The sequence below is a fragment of the Festucalex cinctus genome, chromosome 14 (genome assembly GCF_051991245.1).
Source record: "Festucalex cinctus isolate MCC-2025b chromosome 14, RoL_Fcin_1.0, whole genome shotgun sequence".
Lineage (NCBI taxonomy): Eukaryota > Metazoa > Chordata > Actinopteri > Syngnathiformes > Syngnathidae > Festucalex > Festucalex cinctus.
In genome coordinates this window covers 21766182-21786499 of record NC_135424.1, presented here as the reverse complement: position 1 = coordinate 21786499, position 20318 = coordinate 21766182, and the positions used below count along the sequence as shown (strand labels likewise).

The following is a 20318-nucleotide window of genomic DNA, read 5'->3' as shown; positions in this document are numbered from 1 at the left end:
ACTGTCAAATAGGACAAGGACCATCTTAAAATGTTTTTGACAAGCCTTGTGTGTGCAAAGTTTAATCAAAACGCAAAATATGGTGCGCAATTCCCAAAATAAATTCAAAATGGCGGACTTCCTTTTAGGTTTAGCATACGGCTACAGAATACCTTTTGTAGGTCTTAAGCTAATAGGTATGCCTCCCAGTTTTCACAAATCTAGGTCAAGTCATCTTTAGTTGTGTATCGCTTGAATCATACAATTGGAAATGCTCCATAAAAATGCATAGAGGGCGCTATTGAGCACAACGTTGGGTTACTTGCACGTCAGGGTACTGGCACGTTGGGGTTCTGTTACATGGAACAAGGACCATTTAAAATGTTAGTTTTTTCCATACCTTGTCTGTGCAAAGTTTAATGAAAAAGGCCAAAAATGATGTATAATTCCCAAAATAAAATCAAAATAGCGGACTTCCTCTTTGGTTTGGCAAATGGCTACATAATACTTTTTTGTAGGTCTAGCATAATCATACAATCGGAAATGCTTCATAAAAATGTATAGAGGGCGCTATTTATTGCAAATTGCACAATAAATCTCTAAAAATTCATGTTCATGACAAGTCTGATGTGTTTGCAAAGTTTCATGAGTTTTCATGTGTATAAAAAAAAAAAAAAGCAGCACTTGACAACTGTTACATGGAACAAGGACCATTTAAAATGTTAGTTTTTTCCATGCCTTGTCTGTGCAAAGTTTAATGAAAAAGGCCAAAAATGATGTATAATTCCCAAAATAAAATCAAAATAGCGGACTTCCTCTTTGGTTTGGCAAATGGCTACATAATACTTTTTTGTAGGTCTAGCATAATCATACAATCGGAAATGCTTCATAAAAATGTCTAGAGGGCGCTATTTATTGCAAATTGCACAATAAATCTCTGAAAATTCATGTTCATGACAAGTCTGATGTGTTTGCAAAGTTTCATGAGTTTTCAAGTGTATAAAAAAAAAAAAAGCAGCACTTGACAAACAATGCATTGCTATGGCAACAGCGTGTTACAAAATAAAAAACTTTAATTACTTTGCATCTTAAACATCTTAAGATGAAACACACCAAGTTTGAAGACAGTCGGATACATTTTGTAGGAGGGGTTCGTTAAAATATGACCCCTGAAAAAGGCCACAAAAAATGGCAACAAATCCCATCATAAATCAAAATGGCAGACTTCCTGTTTGGTTTAGCACATGGTTCCAAGAGACTTTTTTGTACATCATGGGCTCTTATGTATGCCTGCAAATTATCATAGCGCTAGGTGAAACGTACAACCGGGAATGCTTCGTTAAAGAGGAGTTTTTTAGCTCAAAATGTGATGCCCGGCCCCTGGGGGACTTCCTGTTAGGTTAAGCACATGGCACCAAGAGACTTTTTTGTACATCCTGGGCTGTTACATATGTCTACAATTTTTCGTCGCTCTAGCTGCTTCGTACAACTGGGAATGCTTCATTAAGGATTTTTTTCCTTTGCAAAAAGTGCATGCCACGACAACAGCGTGTGATGAAATAAAAAACTTTCAATAACTTTTCATTTTCAACATCTTAAGATGAATCACACCAAGTTTGAAGATGATCGGATAAACTCTGTAGGAGGAGTTTGTTAAAATATGACCCCTATGAAATGGCCAAAAAAAATGGCAACACATTCCAAAGTAAATCAAAATGGCGGACGCCCTGTTAGGTTTAGCATATGGTTCAAAAAGAGTTTTTTGTACCTCGAGGGCTGTTATATACCTCTACAAATGTTGGTAACTCTAGGTGAAATGTACAGCCGGGTATGCTTTGTTAAAGAGGAGTTTTTTAGCTCAAAATGTGATGCCCGGCCCCTGGGGGACTTCCTGTTGGGTTTAGCACAGGGCACCAAGAGACTTTTTTGTACATCTTGGGCTGTTACATATGTCTACAAATTTTCGTAGCTCTAGCTGCTTCGTACAAATGGGAATGCTTCTTTAAGGATATTTTTTTTCCTTTAAAAACAGTGCATGCCATGACAACAGTGTGCGACGAAATACAAAGCTTTCAATAACTTTTCATCTTCAACATCTTAAGATGAATCACACCAAGTTTGAAGATGATCGGATAAACACTGTAGGAGGAGTTCGTTAAAATAAGACCCCAATGAAATGGCCAAAAAAATGGCAACACGTTCCAAAATAAATCAAAATGGTGGACTTCCTGTTAGGTTTAGCATATGGTTCAAAAAGAGTTTTTTGTAGGTCATAGCCTGTTACATATGTGTACCAATTTTCGTAGCTCTAGATTAAACGTACAACCGGCAATGCTTCGTGAAGTAAGAATTTTTAAACTCTAAATTTGTTGCGCCGCCGCCGTCATATAGTATATCAAAAACTTTTCATTTTTCACAATGATGTTGTCCCAGGTGTTGAGATGCTACATCCCAAGTTTGAAGTCAATCGGGTTAACCGTGTAGGAGAAGCGGGCAAAAGTATGACCCCTGTAAATGTGCAAAAATTGGCAAAAATTGGACATTTAAATACTCATACCTCACTTTCTGTCTATTTTAGGGTACACACTTCAAAGAGGTTTTTGTTCATTGGGATGTGCTACAGGTGCCACACAATTTTCATAGCCGTCGGACAATCGTAGCGGGACAGGGATCCGTTTAACCTATGTAGGGGGCGCTAAGGAGCCATTTTTCTGTTATCATGTATGGCGACTTTAAAATATCAAATTTTTCGCCAGGCCTGATGTGCGTGTAAAGTTTGGTGAGTTTTCGTTCACGTTTAGTGTCTCAAAAATGCGATTGTTTGCGGAGAAGAAAAAGAAGAATAATAAGAAGAATTCCTACAAAAACAATAGGGCCTCGCAGCGGCACCGCCGCCGCCGCTGCTCGGGCCCTAATAAGAATTCCTTCAGGAACAATAGGGACCTCGCAGCGGTCGCTGCTCGGGCCCTAATAAGAATTCCTTCAGGAACAATAGGGACCTCGCAGCGGTCGCTGCTCGGGCCCTAACTAGAGCTGCGAGCAGCTATAAAGGGCCCTCGCAACCCGGGCCACATTGGGGTATTTGCACGTCGGGGTCCTGGCATGTTGGTGTACTGTCAAATAGGAAACCATCTAAATTGTAAACGTTTTTGCCATGCTTTGTGTTTGTAAAGTTTCATGGAAAGGCCAAAATTGATGCACAATTAACAAAATAAAATCAAAATGGATTGGCACATGGCTATATAGAATACTTTTTGAATATATTAGGCATGCCTGCCAATATTCACACATCTAGCTCAATCATATAATCGGAAAGACTTCATAAAAATGTCTAGAGGGCGCTATTGAGCCATTTATTACAAATTGCACAACAAATCTCAAAATAAAATATTCATGTTCCAGACAGGTCTGGTGTGTGTGCAAAGTTGTGTGAGTTTTCGCCCATATTTAGACTCTCAAAAAAGCATTTTTCTTCACAAACAATGCATGGCTACAGCAAAGGCGTGTGACAAAATAAAAAAAATCAATAACTTTTCATCTTAAATATCTTAAGATGAAACACGCCAAAGAATGAAGACGATCTGATAAGTTCTGTTGAAAATATGACCCCTATAAAAGGCCCCAAAAAATGGCAGACTTCCTGTTTGATTCAGCATATGGCTTTAGAAACCTTTTTGTAAGTCTTAGGCTGATAGTTATCCCAATTTTTACAAATCTAGCTGAATCATAAAATACAAAACATTTGCAAAAGCTTCATAAAAATGTCTAGAGGGCGCTATTGAACCATTTATTGCAAATTGAATAAGAAATCTCTAAAATATTCATGCTTATGACAAGCCTGATGTGTGTGTAAAGTTTCATGAGTTTTTGCACGTTTAGACAAAAAAAAACGCATTTTACTTGGCAAACAATGCATCGCCATGACAACGGCGTGCGACAAAATAAATAACTTTCGATAACTTTGCATCTTAAACATCTTAAGATGAAGCACACCAAGTTTGAAGACAGTCGGATAAATTTTGTAGGAGGAGTTCGTTAAAATATGACCCCTAAAAAAGGCCACAAAAAATGGCGACAAATCCCAACGTAAATCAAAATGGCGGACTTCCTGTTTGGTTTAGCAGATGGTTCCAAGAGACTTTTTTTGTACATCGTGGGCTCTTATGTATGCCTCTAAATTATCATAGCGCTAGGTGAAACGTACAACCGGGAATGCTTCGTTAAAGAGGAGTTTTTTAGCTCAAAATGTGATGCCCGGCCCCTACGGGACTTCATGTTGGGTTTAGCACATGGCACCAAGATACTTTTTTGTGGGCTGTTACATTTGTCTCCAAATTTTCGTAGCTCTAGCTGCTTCGTACAACTGGGAATGCTTCATTTAGAAGGAATTTTTTCCTTTGCAAACAGTGCATGCCACGGCAACAGCGTGCGACGAAATAAAAAGCTTTCAATAACTTTTCATCTTCAACATCTTAAGATGAATCCCACCAAGTTTGAAGATGATTGGATCAACTCTGTAGGAGGAGTTCGTTAAAATAAGACCACTATGAAACAGCCAAAAAATGGCAACACGTTCCAAATTAAATCAAAATGGCGGACTTCCTGTTTAGCATATGGTTCAAAAAGAGTTTTTTGTACCTTGAGGGCTGTTACATATGTCTTCAAATGTTGGTAACTCTAGGTCAGGGGTGTCAAACTCATATTAGTACAGGGGCCGCATGGAAGAAAATATATTACCAAGTGGGCCACATCGGTAAAATAACGGTATATAACGATTACAGTCATTTATACGCAGATTTTCGTGGACCAGCCCTAAATTACAGAACTCAAGTGTAATTATGTTGTTCCGAAGAATAACACAAATGCTAATGGAACGCGGCAACACTTTCCCGGTATACGTTCCGGACGTGTTAAATCGACCTGTTTTGCATATATATTGTATGCATTCCCAGAATGCATTTCCTGGCGTATTTAATGACGTTATAAGGACGCTAATCCTTGTCATATCGATTTTTGTTAACAGTAATTGAATTTGTGTCGTATTTAACACATTTATGTTGGTCTATGATTTAAAATAATAATAATAACAATTAAACAAACCATAACTTTAAGTTGGGTGAAAAAAATGACATCCAGGACAATTCCCCCGTACGTTGCATTGCTCGTCTGAGGACTGCTTGTGAAATTACAAATTTTATATATTTTGATTGTGGCCGGCTGATTAATTAGTCCGACATTACAATGTTATTTATTTATTTATTTATTTTTTACTTTACAAAATCATCTCGCGGGCCGGATTAAACCACTTTGCGGGCATGATCCGGCCCGCGGGCCTTATGTTTGACACCCCTGCTCTAGGTGAAACGTACAGCCGGGAATGCTTCATTAAGTAGGAATTTTGAAACGCAAAATTTGATGCCCCGCCTCTGGCGGACTTCCTGTTGGGTTTAGCATATGGCACCAACAGACTTTTTTTGTAGGTCGTAGTCTATTACATATGTGTACCAATTTTCGTAGCTCTAGGTTAAACGTACAAGCGGCAACGCTACGTTTACTAAGAGTTTTGAAACTCTAAATCTGATGCCTCGCCCCCGTCATATAGTTTGTCAAAAACTCTAGATTTTTTACCATGGTGTTGTCCCAGGTGTTGAGATGGTACATCCCAAGTTTGAAGTCAATCGGGTTAACTGAGTAGGAGAAGCGGGCAAAAGTATGACCCCTGTAAATGTGCAAAAATTGGCAAAAATTGGACATTTAAATACTCATACCTCACTTTCTGTCTATTTTAGGGTACACACTTCAAAGAGGTTTTTGTTCATTGGGATGTGCTACAGGTGCCACACAATTTTCATAGCCGTCGGACAATCGTAGCGGGACAGGGATCCGTTTAACCTATGCAGGGGGCGCTAAGGAGCCATTTTTCTGTTATCATGTATGGCGACTTTAAAATATCAAATTTTTCGCCAGGCCTGATGTGCGTGTAAAGTTTGGTGAGTTTTCGTTCACGTTTAGTGTCTCAAAAATGCGATTGTTTGCGGAGAAGAAAAAGAAGAATAATAAGAAGAATTCCTACAAAAACAATAGGGCCTTGCAGCGGCACCGCCGCCGCCGCTGCTCGGGCCCTAACTAGAGCTGCGAGCAGCTATAAAGGGCCCTCGCAACCCGGGCCACGTTGGGGTATTTGCACGTCGGGGTACTGGCATGTTGGGGTACTGTCAAATAGGAAACCATCTAAATTGTAAACGTTTTTGCCATGCTTTGTGTTTGTAAAGGTTCATGGAAAGGCCAAAAATGATGCACAATTAACAAAAAAAACAAACAAAAAAAACAAAAAAACAAAAATCAAAATGGATTGGCACATGGCTATATAGAATACTTTTTGAATATATTCGGCATGCCTGCCAATATTCACACATCTAGCTGAATCATATAAACGGAAAGACTTCATAAAAATGTCTAAAGGGCGCTATTGAGCCATTTATTACAATTGCACAACAAATATCTAAATAAAATATTCATGTTCCAGACAGGTCTGGTGTGTGTGCAAAGTTTTGTGTGTTTTCGCCCATATTTAGACTCTCAAAGAAGCATTTTTCTTCACAAACAATGCATGGCTAGAGCAAAGGCGTGTGACAAAATAAAAAAATTCAATAACTTTTCATCTTAAATATCTTAAGATGAAACACGCCAAAGAATGAAGACGATCTGATAAGTTCTGTTGAAAATATGACCCCTATAAAAGGCCCCAAAAAATGGCTACAAATACCAAAGTAAATCCAAATGGCAGACTTCCTGTTTGATTCAGCATATGGCTTTAGAAACCTTTTTGTAAGTCTTAGGCTGATAGGTATCCCAATTTTTACAAATCTAGCTGAATCATAAAATACAAAACATTTGCAAAAGCTTCATAAAAATGTCTAGAGGGCGCTATTGAACCATCCATCCATCCATCCATTTTCTTGACCGCTTATTCCTCACAAGGGTCGCGGGGGCTGCTGGCGCCTATCTCAGCGGGCTCTGGGCAGTAGGCGGGGGACACCCTGGACTGGTTGCCAACCAATCGCAGGGCACACAGAGACGAACAACCATCCACACTCACACGCACACCTAGGGACAATTCGGAGCGCCCAATTAACCTGCCATGCATGTCTTTGGAATGTGGGAGGAGACCGGACGCTATTGAACCATGTATTGCAAATTGAATAAGAAATCTCTAAAATATTCATGCTTATGACAAGCCTGATGTTTGTGTAAAGTTTCATGAGTTTTTGCACATGTTTAGACAAAAAAAAAACAGCATTATTTTACTTGGCAAACAATGCATCACCATGACAATGGCGTGCGACAAAATAAATAACTTTCGATAACTTTGCATCTTAAACATCTTAAGATGAAGCACACCAAGTTTAAAGACAGTCGGATAAATTTTGTAGGAGGAGTCCGTTAAAATATGACCCCGAAAAAAGGCCACAAAAAATGGCTACAAATCCCAACGTAAATCAAAATGGCGGACTTCCTGTTTGGTTTAGCAGATGGTTCCAAGAGACTTTTTTGTACATCGTGGGCTCTTATGTATGCCTCTAAATTATCATAGCGCTAGGTGAAACGTACAACCGGGAATGCTTCGTTAAAGATTTTTTTAGCTCAAAATGTGATGCCCGGCCCCTACGGGACTTCCTGTTGGGTTTAGCACATGGCACCAAGAGACTTTTTTTGTACATCGTGGGCTGTTACATGTGTCTCCAAATTTTCGTAGCTCTAGCTGCTTCGTACAACTGGGAATGCTTCATTAAGAAGGAATTTTTTCCTTTGCAAACTGTGCATGCTACGGCAACAGCGTGCGACGAAATAAAAAGCTTTCAATAACTTTTCAACAACATAACATCTTAAGATGAATCACACAAAGTTTGGAGATGATCGGATAAACTCTGTAGGAGGAGTTCGTTAAAATAAGACCCCTATGAAATGGCCCAAAAAATGGCAACACGTTCCAAAGTAAATCAAAATGGCGGACTTCCTGTTCGGTTTAGCATATGGTTCAAAAAGAGTTTTTTGTACCTTGAGGGCTGTTACATATGTCTTAGAATTTTGGTAACTCTAGGTGAAATGTACAGCCGGGAATGCTTCATTAAGTAAGAACACAAAAAAAACACAAAACACAAAATTTGATGCCTCGCCTCTGGCGGACTTCCTGTTAGGTTTAGCATATGGCACCAACAGGCTTTTTTGTAGATCATAGTCTGTTACATATGTGTACCAATTTTCGTAGCTCTAGATTAAACGTACCACCGGCAATGCTTCGTTAAGTAAGAATTTTGAAACTGTAAATTTGATGCCCCGCCACCGTCATATAGTATGTCAAAAACTTTAGATTTTTTACCATGATGTTGTCCCAGGTGTTGAGATGGTACAGCCCAAGTTTGAAGTCAATCGGGTTAACCGTGTAGGAGAAGCGGGCAAAAGTATGACCCGTGTAAATGTGCAAAAATGGGCCAAAATTGGACATTCAAATACTCATACCTCACTTCCTGTCTATTTTAGGGTACACATATCAAAGAGGTTTTTGTTCATCTGGATGTGCTACAGGTGCCACACAATTTTCGTAGCCATAGGACAATCGTAGCGGGACAGGGATCCGTTTAACCTATGTAGGTGGCGCTACAGAGCCATTTTTCTGTTATCATGTATGGCGACTTTAAAATATCAAATTTTTCGCCAGACCCGATCTGCGTGTAAAGTTTGGTGAGTTTTCGTTCATGTTTAGTGCCTCAAAAATGTGGTTGTTTGCGGAAAAGAATAATAACAAAGAAAAAGAAGAAGAAGGAGAAGAATAATAACTAGAGCTGCGAGCAGCTATAAAGGGCCCTCGCAACCCGGGCCACGTTGGGGTATTTGCACGTCGGGGTACTGGCATGTTGGGGTACTGTCAAATAGGAAACCATCTAAATTTTAAACGTTTTAGCCATGCTTTGTGTTTGTAAAGTTTCATGGAAAGGCCAAAAATGATGCACAATTAACAAAATAAAATCAAAATGGATTGGCACATGGCTATATAGAATACTTTTTGAATATATTAGGCATGCCTGCCAATATTCACACGTCTAGCTGAATCATATAATCGGAAAGACTTCATAAAAATGTCTAGAGGGCGCTATTGAAGCATTTATTGCAAATTTAATAAGAAATCTCTAAAATATTCATGCTTATGACAAGCCTGATGTGTGTGTAAAGTTTCATGAGTTTTTGCACATGTTTAGACCCCCCAAAAAAAAGCACCATTTTACTTGGCAAACAATGCATCGCCATGAAACGGCGTGGGACAAAATAAATAACTTTCGATAACTTTGTATCTTAAACATCTTAAGATGAAGCACACCAAGTTTGAAGACAGTCGGATAAATTTTGTAGGAGGAGTTCGTTAAAATATGACCCCTAAAAAAGGCCACAAAAAATGGCTACAAATCCCAACGTAAATCAAAATGGCGGACTTCCTGTTTGTTTTGGTAGATGGTTCCAAGAGACTATTTTGTACATCGTGGGCTCTTATGTATGCCTCTAAATTATCATAGCGCTAGGTGAAACGTACAACCGGGAATGCTTCGTTAAAGAGGAGTTTTTTACCTCAAAATGTGATGACCGGCCCCTACGGGACTTCCTGTTGGGTTTAGCACATGGCACCAAGAGACTTTTTTGTACATTGTGGGCTGTTAAATTTGTCTCCAAATTTTCGTAGCTCTCGCTGCTTCGTACAACTTTGAATGCTTCATTAAGAGGGAATTTTTTCCTTTGCAAACTGTGCATGCCACGGCAACAGCGTGCGACGAAATAAAAAGCTTTCAATAACTTTTCATCTTCAACATTTTAAGATGAATCACACCAAGTTTGGAGATGATCGGATAAACTCTGTAGGAGGAGTTCGTTAAAATAAGACCCCTATGAAATGGCCCAAAAAATGGCAACACGTTCCAAAGTAAATCAAACTGGCGGACTTCCTGTTCGGTTTAGCATATGGTTCAAAAAGAGTTTTTTGTACCTTGAGGGCTGTTACATATGTCTTCAAATGTTGGTAACTCTAGGTGAAATGTACAGCCGGGAATGCTTCATTAAATAAGAATTTTGAAACACAAAATTTGATGCCTCGCCTCTGGCGGACTTCCTGTTAGGTTTAGCATATGGTTCAAAAATAGTTTTTTGTAGATCATAGTCTGTTACATATGTGTACCAATTTTCGTGGCTCTCAATTAAACGTACCACGGCAATGCTTTGTTAAGTAAGAATTTTGAAACTGTAAATTTGATGCCCCGCCACCGTCATATAGTATGTCAAAAACTTTAGATTTTTTACCATGATGTTGTCCCAGGTCTTGAGATGGTACAGCCCAAGTTTGAAGTCAATCGGGTTAACCGTGTAGGAGAAGCGGGCAAAAGTATGACCCCTGTAAATGTGCAAAAATGGGCCAAAATTGGACATTCAAATACTCATACCTCACTTCCTGTCTATTTTAGGGTACACATATCAAAGAGGTTTTTGTTCATCTGGATGTGCTACAGGTGCCACACAATTTTCGTAGCCATAGGATAATCGTAGCGGGACAGGGATCCGTTAAACCTATGTAGGTGGCGCTACAGAGCCATTTTTCTGTTATCATGTATGGCGACTTTAAAATATCAAATTTTTCGCCAGGCCCGATCTGCGTGTAAAGTTTGGTGAGTTTTCGTTCATGTTTAGTGCCTCAAAAATGTGGTTGTTTGCGGAAAAGAATAATAACAAAGAAAAAGAAGAAGAAGAAGAATAATAATAACTAGAGCTGCGAGCAGCTATAAAGGGCCCTCGCAGCCCGGGCCACGTTGGGGTCCTTGCACGTTGGGGTACTTGCACGTTGGGGTACTGGCACGTTGGGGTACTGGCATATTGGAAGCAAAATTTCTTTGAAAATGGCATAATAAACGTTTACATGTAGAATATTTTTTTGCCAGTGTGTGTGTCAAGCTCAACGGGTTTTGGTGATTGTTAAGACCTGCAAAAATCAGCGTCCTTTTTTATTTTTAGGCAATGAGTTGCCCTGATTGGTATTTTTTTGTAAAAGTGTATATACACATCATCGCTCGTTGTACTCATTGCACAATGTTACTTTTATTGTCCAAAGGGGCAATCAAAAATGAATAAAACAAAATGGAAACGTACATACGTTTGGATCGGTGTGAAGCCAGTGAACAATTTGAGTGGTGGAAACTAAAAGAATATTCATAAATGACTTAGTTATCACACTTAGAATGAGTGTACATTTTTTGTACAAAATACCGGATGTGGGGTATTTTTTTAATTTTTTTATATAAGCCTCAAGGGCTAGGTGGCGCTGTATTTATAACTGAATGTTGTCATAGAGATACCTTCAGGCCTTGATTATAAGCATACATGTCAAGTGTGGGATTTTTTTTTTGGAGCATGTACCGTGGAGTTATTAAGCATATCCTTCATTCACGATATTGCTTTTAATGTCCATAGAGGCTATCAAAAATAAATAAAAATATATATATGTTTGGATAAGTCTGATGCCAGTGAACATTTTGAGTGGTGGAAACTAAAATAATATTCATAAATGACTTAGTTATCACACTTAGAATGAGAGTACATTTTTTGTACAAAATACCGTATGTGGGGTATTTTTTTTTTATGCCTCAAGGGCTAGGTGGCGCTGCATATATAACTGAATGTTGTCATAGAGATAGCTTCAGGCCTTGACGATAAACATACATGTCAAGTTTGGGATTTTTTGGAGCATGTACCGGGGAGTTATTAAGCATATCCTTTTTCAGTGCGAAACACAAATTTTGATGCCCCGCCTTCATCATATAGTATTTCGAAAGGTCAAGATTTTTCCCCCTGTCGTTGGCTCAGGTCTTGACATGGTCCAGGTCAAGTCTTAACTCAGTCAGATGAAACGTGTAGGAGAAGTGGGCAAAAGTCTGCCCCCTGTGAATGTGCAAAAATTGTCAAAAATGGGACATTCAAAAATTCGTAGCTCACTTCCTGTTCATTTTAGCATATGGGTCCAAGAGACTTTTTTGTAGGTCTTGGGCTCCCTCATACACCTAAAAATATTCGTCGTTCTTGCTTAAACGTACAACCGGGGCTTCTTCGTTAAAAACTTCTAGGGGGCGCTATTGAGTCATTTTTGTAAAAATAGCACAATCAACAATAAAATATTGCTCATTTTACCAGGCCAGATGTGTGTGCCAAGTTTCATGAGTTTCTGTGCATGTTTAGACCCTCAAAACTGGCGTTGTTTTCTTGGCGAACAGCGCTTAGCCACACCCACAGCAATTCGCGAAAACTCACAAACTTCGTGTTGTGACATCATGAAGGCCGAAACCCTCATCTGAGCAAATATGAGGTAGGTCCAGTTAACGTGTTTGGAGAAAAACGTAGAAGAAAATTCGTAATAAAAAAAATTGCCACTAGGTGGCGCTATCAGTTAGATGAAATATAAGTCAGTAGATGTCTTTAGGGCTGGACTCTCATCAAATGTGTGAAATTTTGAGACGATAGGATCATCTCGGTCAAGTTAATGCAGCTTTTATTTTCACGAAAAATCTTCAGACTTTGCGTCACCGTAGCGGCCACGCCCTTTGGCGAAAAGTTACAATATTCGGTGTGGGGCATGATCAACATCTTAAGGCTTTTCTGACCAATTTTCAAATGGATCCCTTCAACAAGCTCAGAACAGTAGCTAAAAACGTAAAGTTTGACATTTATTGTAACCACTAGGTGGCGCTATATGTATAACTGAATTTTATCATATAGATGTTTTCAGGCCGTGACTATTACGTTGCCTGAGAAGTTTGAGATTTTTTGGAGCTTCAACATGGGAGTTATTAAGCATTTGCTCTTTCTGGACAAATGAAATTTTAAAGGCAATATTTGATGCTCCGCCCCCGTCGTATAGTATTTCGAAAAGGCAAGATGTTTTGCCCAGCTGTTCTCTTAGGTCTTGAGATGATAAATGCCAAGTTTGAAGTCAATTGGATGAAAAATGTTTGCAAAGGGGGAAAAAGCATGACCACAGTGAATGTGCCAAAATAGGCCAAAATTGGACATTAAAAAATTCATAGCTCACTTCCTGTACATTTTAGCTACATGGTCCCAATAGACTTTTTTGTGCGTCTCGGGGTGCTACACGTGCCTGCCAATTTTCGTTGCTCTAGCTCAAACGTGTCGGGCTTGGTTTTTATTTTTCTACGCTAGGGGGCGCTATAGAGCCGCGTTGTTATAACGACTTCATAATATCAAATTTTTCGCCGGACCTGAGGAGTGTGCAAAGTTTGGTGAGTTTTCGTGAATATTTAGGTACCCAAAATCGCGATTGTTTGCGGAGAATAAAGAAGAAGAAGAAGAAGAATAATAATAATAACTAGAGCTGCGAGCAGCTATAAAGGGCCCTCGCAACCCGGGCCACGTTGGGGTATATGCAAGTCGGGGGACTTGCACGTTGGGGTACTGTTAAATAGACAAGGACCATGGAAAATAGAAATGCATTTGCCGTGCCTTGTGTGTAAAAAGGTGCAGTAAAAGGCCAAAAATGATGCACAATTCCCAAAATAAATTCAAAAGTGTGGACTTTCTGATGTGTGTGCAAAGTTTCATGAAAAGTCGCTCGTTTGATATTCAAAACCAGCATCTGTTTATTTGAAAACATTGCATGGCACAGAGATGGTGTGTGATCAAATAAAAAGCTTTTTGATGACTCTTAATGTGGTGTCGCTGTGCAACACATATGTATTCATGACATAGTGAAGTATTGTGACAGTTTTGTAGGGTCCAGCAAACAGTAAATGTGTGACAGTTATTCAAGAAAAAATGTAGCTTTGAAGCAGGCTAACCAATGACATCATCTAAAGGGGAAAAAAGCACATGAGCAAGCATAGGTATAAGTAGAGGAGAAAAAGAGATGAAAGAAGTGCGAGAGATGGAACAGGAGAGGAATGCAGCTGTTTATGTATAGCTGTTGTAACAGGACAGATTAAATAACACTTTAACCTGGGGTTAACAGCGCCCTAGGACAGATAAACTCTTTAGTGTAAAAGTTTTCTGGGACAGATGAATCCCTTGGGGTCAAAGAGTTTGGGTTAGCACATAGTCTGTCTTAGGATAATGTAACCTCCATGGATGAATTAGTCCTAGGACGCTTTGACCTGCGGGCTAAAACTTCAGGGGGGTTAACCTGTCCTGTTATATTGTGATCATCGTCTTCGTGCATGTCCTCAGTGGCTTCTTCTGTCTGTGTGGCAGCATTTGATACATCTGTAGAACAAAAAAGAATGAAGAATCATGTTAGACCTGTGAAGTTTGGTTGTCTTAGGTGTAGTTTACAGAACAGTCGTGTGCATATTTTTAGCATGGTAGTGTCTTAATACAAATGCATATTATGTAATGCACTGTATATGGATATTACAGACGTAATATTTGACGGTGATCTTATATTCATAGTTTTTGCCCGTTAATAAATAATATAGCTAGTAAGTAATAAGACACGCAAAAATGGTATAGTTGAATCCTCTGGGTCAAAAAGCAATGTTTTAGGATTGTGTGATGAAATGATGAATAAAAGTAAGGATACGACAGGTACATAAATGGTTATATATACACACGGACATATATATTTATACAGTATAACAGTGCCGCATGTATTGGTTTTAAGGAAAGAGTTGAAAAGCAGTGTTCCGAAAAAAGCATAAGACGCACAAAGTACCATTTCACTACATGTAATAAGTTGTCAAGTAGACATGTGAATTAAGTGGTTAAGATAGTGGCGACTGTGCAAGTAAGCTTCAATTGTCTCTAAAAGGTTAGCATATGTGTTCTACATGATATCAATGGCTAGACGTGCTCGTGGAGAAACATTACAAACAGAAAAACACACTAAAGGTGCCTTTAACAAACCTGTTAATAAATGAGAACTTAATACATATATGTATGGCATACTGTATATGATTGAGAAAGTTGTCCTGTTTAGTTTATGTATTGTATACTTACGGAAAAAAGTTGGCAATCTTTGCGTATGGAGATGATTAGAGGGTCTTTATCAAAAGAGAATTTGCTTGTTGATTTGTGCATGTTCTGTAGAAAAGCAAAGGAGTAGAAATAAATACAGTATCATACTTCATAAACATACAAGAAATTTGTAGCTGTATTAACCATTGTTGGTATTTGAAGTGATAATTTAGGAATAGAAGTGTAGTGATTGCAGAATTTATAGAGTGCTTACCTTGTATGACTTTGTAGATGGAAATGTCTTTTGTTGAAAGAGCTCTTTGTTGTCTACTATATATGCAAGGACAAGCATAAGTAGGTGTGGTTATGAAGTACTTGACCATTGAAATAAAGCAGTGGTATCAAATGTATGGACCGTGGTTTGGCTCAGGCCTGCAAAGGGGTTTAATGTGGCACAAGAGATAATCTTGTAAGGTACAAAAAATAATAATAATATAATAGGTATGCCTCTGAGTTTTCACAAATCTAGGTCAAGTCAAGTCATCTTTAGTTATTTTGCGCTTGAATCATCCAATCGGAAATGCTCCATAAAAAATGTATAGAGGGTGCGATTTATTGCAAATTGCACAAGTAATCTCTAAAAATTCATGTTAATGACAAGTCTGATGTGTGTGCAAAGTTTCACGAGTTTTCACACATGTATAGATAAAAAAAAACAAAGCAGCACTTTACTTGGCAACCAATGCATCGCTATAGCAGCAGCGTGCGACAAAATAAAAAACTTTCGATAAATTTGCATCTTAAACATCTTAAGATGAAACACACCAAGTTTGAACACGGTCGGATGAATTTTGTAGGAGGAGTTAAAATATGACCCCTAAAAAAGGCCACAAAAAAAGTCTACAAATCCCATCATAAATCAAAATGGCGGACTTCCTGTTTGGTTTAGCACATGGTTCCAAGAGACTTTTTTGTACATCGTGGGCTCTTATGTATGCCTCTAAATTATCATAGCGCTAGGTGAAACGTACAACCGGGAATGCTTCGTTAAAGAGGAGTTTTTTAGCTCAAAATGTGATGCCCGGCCCCTACGGAACTTCCTGTTGGGTTTAGCACATGGCACCAAGAGACTTTTTTGTACATCGTGGGCTGTTACATTTGTCTCCAAATTTTCGTAGCTCTAGCTGCTTCGTACAACTGGGAATGCTTCATTAAGAAGTAATTTTTTCCTTTGCAAACTGTGCATGCCACGGCAACAGCGTGCGACAAAATAAAAAGCTTTCAATAACTTTTCATCTTCAACATCTTAAGATGAATCACACCAAGTTTGGAGATGATCGGATAAACTCTGTAGGAGGAGTTCGTTAAAATAAGACCCCTATGAAATGGCCCAAAAAATGGCAACACGTTCCAAAGTAAATCAAAATGGCGGACTTCCTGTTCGGTTTAGCAAATGGTTCAAAAAGAGTTTTTTGTACCTTGAGGGCTGTTACATATGTCTTCAAATATTGGTAACTCTAGGTGAAATGTATAGCCGGGAATGCTTCATTAAGTTAGAATTTTGAAACACAAAATTTGATGCCTCGCCTCTGGCGGACTTCCTGTTAGGTTTAGCATATGGCACCAACAGGCTTTTTTGTAGATCATAGTCTGTTACATATGTGTACCAATTTTCGTAGCTCTAGATTAAACGTACCACCGGCAATGCTTCGTTAAGTAAGAATTTTGAAACTGTAAATTTGATGCCCCGCCACCGTCATATAGTATGTCAAAAACTTTAGATTTTTTACCATGATGTTGTCCCAGGTGTTGAGATGGTACAGCCCAAGTTTGAAGTCAATCGGGTTAATCGTGTAGGAGAAGCGGGCAAAAGTATGACCCCTGTAAATGTGCAAAAATGGGCCAAAATTGGACATTCAAATACTCATACCTCACTTCCTGTCTATTTTAGGGTACACATATCAAAGAGGTTTTTGTTCATCTGGATGTGCTACAGGTGCCACACAATTTTCGTAGCCATAGGACAATCGTAGCGGGACAGGGATCCGTTAAACCTATGTAGGTGGCGCTACAGAGCCATTTTTCTGTTATCATGTATGGCGACTTTAAAATATCTAATTTTTCGCCAGACCCGATCTGCGTGTAAAGTTTGGTGAGTTTTCGTTCATGTTTAGTGCCTCAAAAATGTGGTTGTTTGCGGAAAAGAATAATAACAAAGAAGAAGAAGAAGAATAACTAGAGCTGCGAGCAGCTATAAAGGGCCCTCGCAACCCGGGCCACGTTGGGGTACTTGCACGTCGGGGTACTGGCACGTTGGGGTACTGTCAAATAGGACAAGGACCATCTAAAATGTTTTTGACAAGCCTTGTGTGTGCAAAGTTTAATCAAAACGCAAAATATGGTGCGCAATTCCCAAAATAAATTCAAAATGGCGGACTTCCTTTTAGGTTTAGCATACGGCTACAGAATACGTTTTGTAGGTCTTAAGCTAATAGGTATGCCTCCCAGTTTTCACAAATCTAGGTCAAGTCATCTTTAGTTGTGTATCGCTTGAATCATACAATTGGAAATGCTCCATAAAAATGCATAGAGGGCGCTATTGAGCACAACGTTGGGTTACTTGCACGTCAGGGTACTGGCACGTTGGGGTACTGTTACATGGAACAAGGACCATTTAAAATGTTAGTTTTTTCCATTCCTTGTCTGTGCAAAGTTTAATGAAAAAGGCCAAAAATGATGTATAATTCCCAAAATAAAATCAAAATAGCGGACTTCCTCTTTGGTTTGGCAAATGGCTACATAATACTTTTTTGTAGGTCTAGCATAATCATACAATCGGAAATGCTTCATAAAAATGTCTAGAGGGCGCTATTTATTGCAAATTGCACAATAAATCTCTGAAAATTCATGTTCATGACAAGTCTGATGTGTTTGCAAAGTTTCATGAGTTTTCATGTGTATAAAAAAAAAAAAAAGCAGCACTTGACAAACAATGCATTGCTATGGCAACAGCGTGTTACAAAATAAAAAACTTTCGATTACTTTGCATCTTAAACATCTTAAGATGAAACACACCAAGTTTGAAGACAGTCGGATAAATTTTGTAGGAGGGGTTCGTTAAAATATGACCCCTGAAAAAGGCCACAAAAAATGGCAACAAATCCCATTATAAATCAAAATGGCAGACTTCCTGTTTGGTTTAGCACATGGTTCCAAGAGACTTTTTTGCACATCATGGGCTCTTATGTATCCCTGCAAATTATCATAGCGCTAGGTGAAACGTACAACCGGGAATGCTTCGTTAAAGAGGAGTTTTTTAGCTCAAAATGTGATGCCCGGCCCCTGGGGGACTTCCTGTTGGGTTTAGCACATGGCACCAAGAGACTTTTTTGTACATCCTGGGCTGTTACATATGTCTACAATTTTTCGTCGCTCTCGCTGCTTCGTACAACTGGGAATGCTTCATTAAGAAGGATTTTTTTCCTTTGCAAAAAGTGCATGCCACGACAACAGCGTGTGACGAAATAAAGAGCTTTCAATAACTTTTCATTTTCAACATCTTAAGATGAATCACACCAAGTTTGAAGATGATCGGATAAACTCTGTAGGAGGAGTTTGTTAAAATATGACCCCTATGAAATGGCCAAAAAAAAATGGCAACACATTCCAAAGTAAATCAAAATGGCGGACGTCCTGTTAGGTTTAGCATATGGTTCAAAAAGAGTTTTTTGTACCTCGAGGGCTGTTATATACCTATACAAATGTTGGTAACTTTATGTGAAACGTACAGCCGGGTATGCTTTGTTAAAGAGGAGTTTTTTAGCTCAAAATGTGATGCCCGGCCCCTGGGGGACTTCCTGTTGGGTTTAGCACAGGGCACCAAGAGACTTTTTTGTACATCTTGGGCTGTTACATATGTCTACAAATTTTCGTAGCTCTCGCTGCTTCGTACAAATGGGAATGCTTCTTTAAGGATATTTTTTTTCCTTTGCAAACAGTGCATGCCATGACAACAGCGTGCGACGAAATACAAAGGTTTCAATATCTTTTCATCTTCAACATCTTAAGATGAATCACACCAAGTTTGAAGATGATCGGATAAACACTGTAGGAGGAGTTCGTTAAAATAAGACCCCAATGAAATGGCCAAAAAAATGGCAACACGTTCCAAAATAAATCAAAATGGCGGACTTCCTGTGAGGTTTAGCATATGGTTCAAAAAGAGTTTTTTGTAGGTCATAGCCTTTTACATATGTGTACAAATTTTCGTAGCTCTAGATTAAACGTACAACCGGCAATGCTTCGTGAAGTAAGAATTTTTAAACTCTAAATTTGATGCGTCGCCGCCGTCATATAGTATATCAAAAACTTTTGATTTTTTACAATGATGTTGTCCCAGGTGTTGAGATGGTCCATCCCAAGTTTGAAGTCAATCGGGTTAACCGTGTAGGAGAAGCGGGCAAAAGTATGACCCCTGTAAATGTGCAAAACTGGGCCAAAATTGGACATTCAGATGATCATACCTCACTTTCTGTCTATTTTAGGGTACACACATCAAAGAGGTTTTTGTTCATCTGGATGTGCTACGGGTGCCACACAATTTTCGTCGCCATAGGACAATCGTAGCGGGACAGGGATCCGTTTAACCTATGTAGGTGGCGCTATGGAGCCATTTTTCTGTTATCATGTATGGCGACTTTAAAATATCAAATTTTTCGCCAGGCCTGATGTGCGTGTAAAGTTTGGTGAGTTTTCGTTCACGTTTAGCGTCTCAAAAATGCGATTGTTTGCGGAGAATAATAATAATAATAATAATAATAATAATAATAATAATAAGAAGAATTCCTACAAAAACAATAGGGCCTCGCAGCGGCACCGCCGCCGCCGCTGCTCGGGCCCTAACTAGAGCTGCGAGCAGCTATAAAGGGCCCTCGCAACCCGTGCCACGTTGGGGTATTTGCACGTCGGGGTACTGGCACGTTAGGGTACTGTTTCATAAGAAACCGTCTAAATTGTAAATGTTTTGCCATGCTTTTTGTGTTTGTTCACATTGCTATGGAATGCTTTGTCGAGGTATTCGGCTGATAGGTATGCCTCCCAATATTCACACATCTAGCTGAATCATATAAAAAAAAAAATTCTTTGCAAACAATGCATCGCTACAGCAAAGGCGTGCCACGTTGGGGTACTTGCACGTCGGGGTACTGGCACGTTGGGGTACTGTCAAATAGGACAAGGACCATCTAAAATGTTTTTGACAAGCCTTGTGTGTGCAAAGTTTAATCAAAACGCAAAATATGGTGCGCAATTCCCAAAATAAATTCAAAATGGCGGACTTCCTTTTAGGT

The 20318-nt window shown here is 39.1% G+C and overlaps 2 protein-coding genes across 8 annotated transcripts in view; one reads left to right on the top strand and one right to left on the bottom strand.

Moving 5' to 3' along the window:
• Positions 1–20318, top strand: part of kif20ba (kinesin family member 20Ba) — a 209833-nt gene that overhangs the window by 79361 nt on the left and 110154 nt on the right. The window lies entirely within an intron of this gene.
• LOC144000837 (high affinity choline transporter 1-like) overlaps positions 1–20318 on the bottom strand; it is a 198538-nt gene that overhangs the window by 88270 nt on the left and 89950 nt on the right. The window contains exon 1 of one of the 5 annotated variants that reach the window (XM_077494509.1): positions 10324–10342. The exons of the other annotated variants lie outside the window; for them this stretch is intronic. Coding sequence (XP_077350635.1) covers positions 10324–10326 — 3 coding nt within the window. The 5' untranslated portion in view covers positions 10327–10342. Of the gene's footprint in view, positions 1–10323; positions 10343–20318 lie in introns of those variants that run through there. 5 annotated transcript variants of the gene reach the window in all.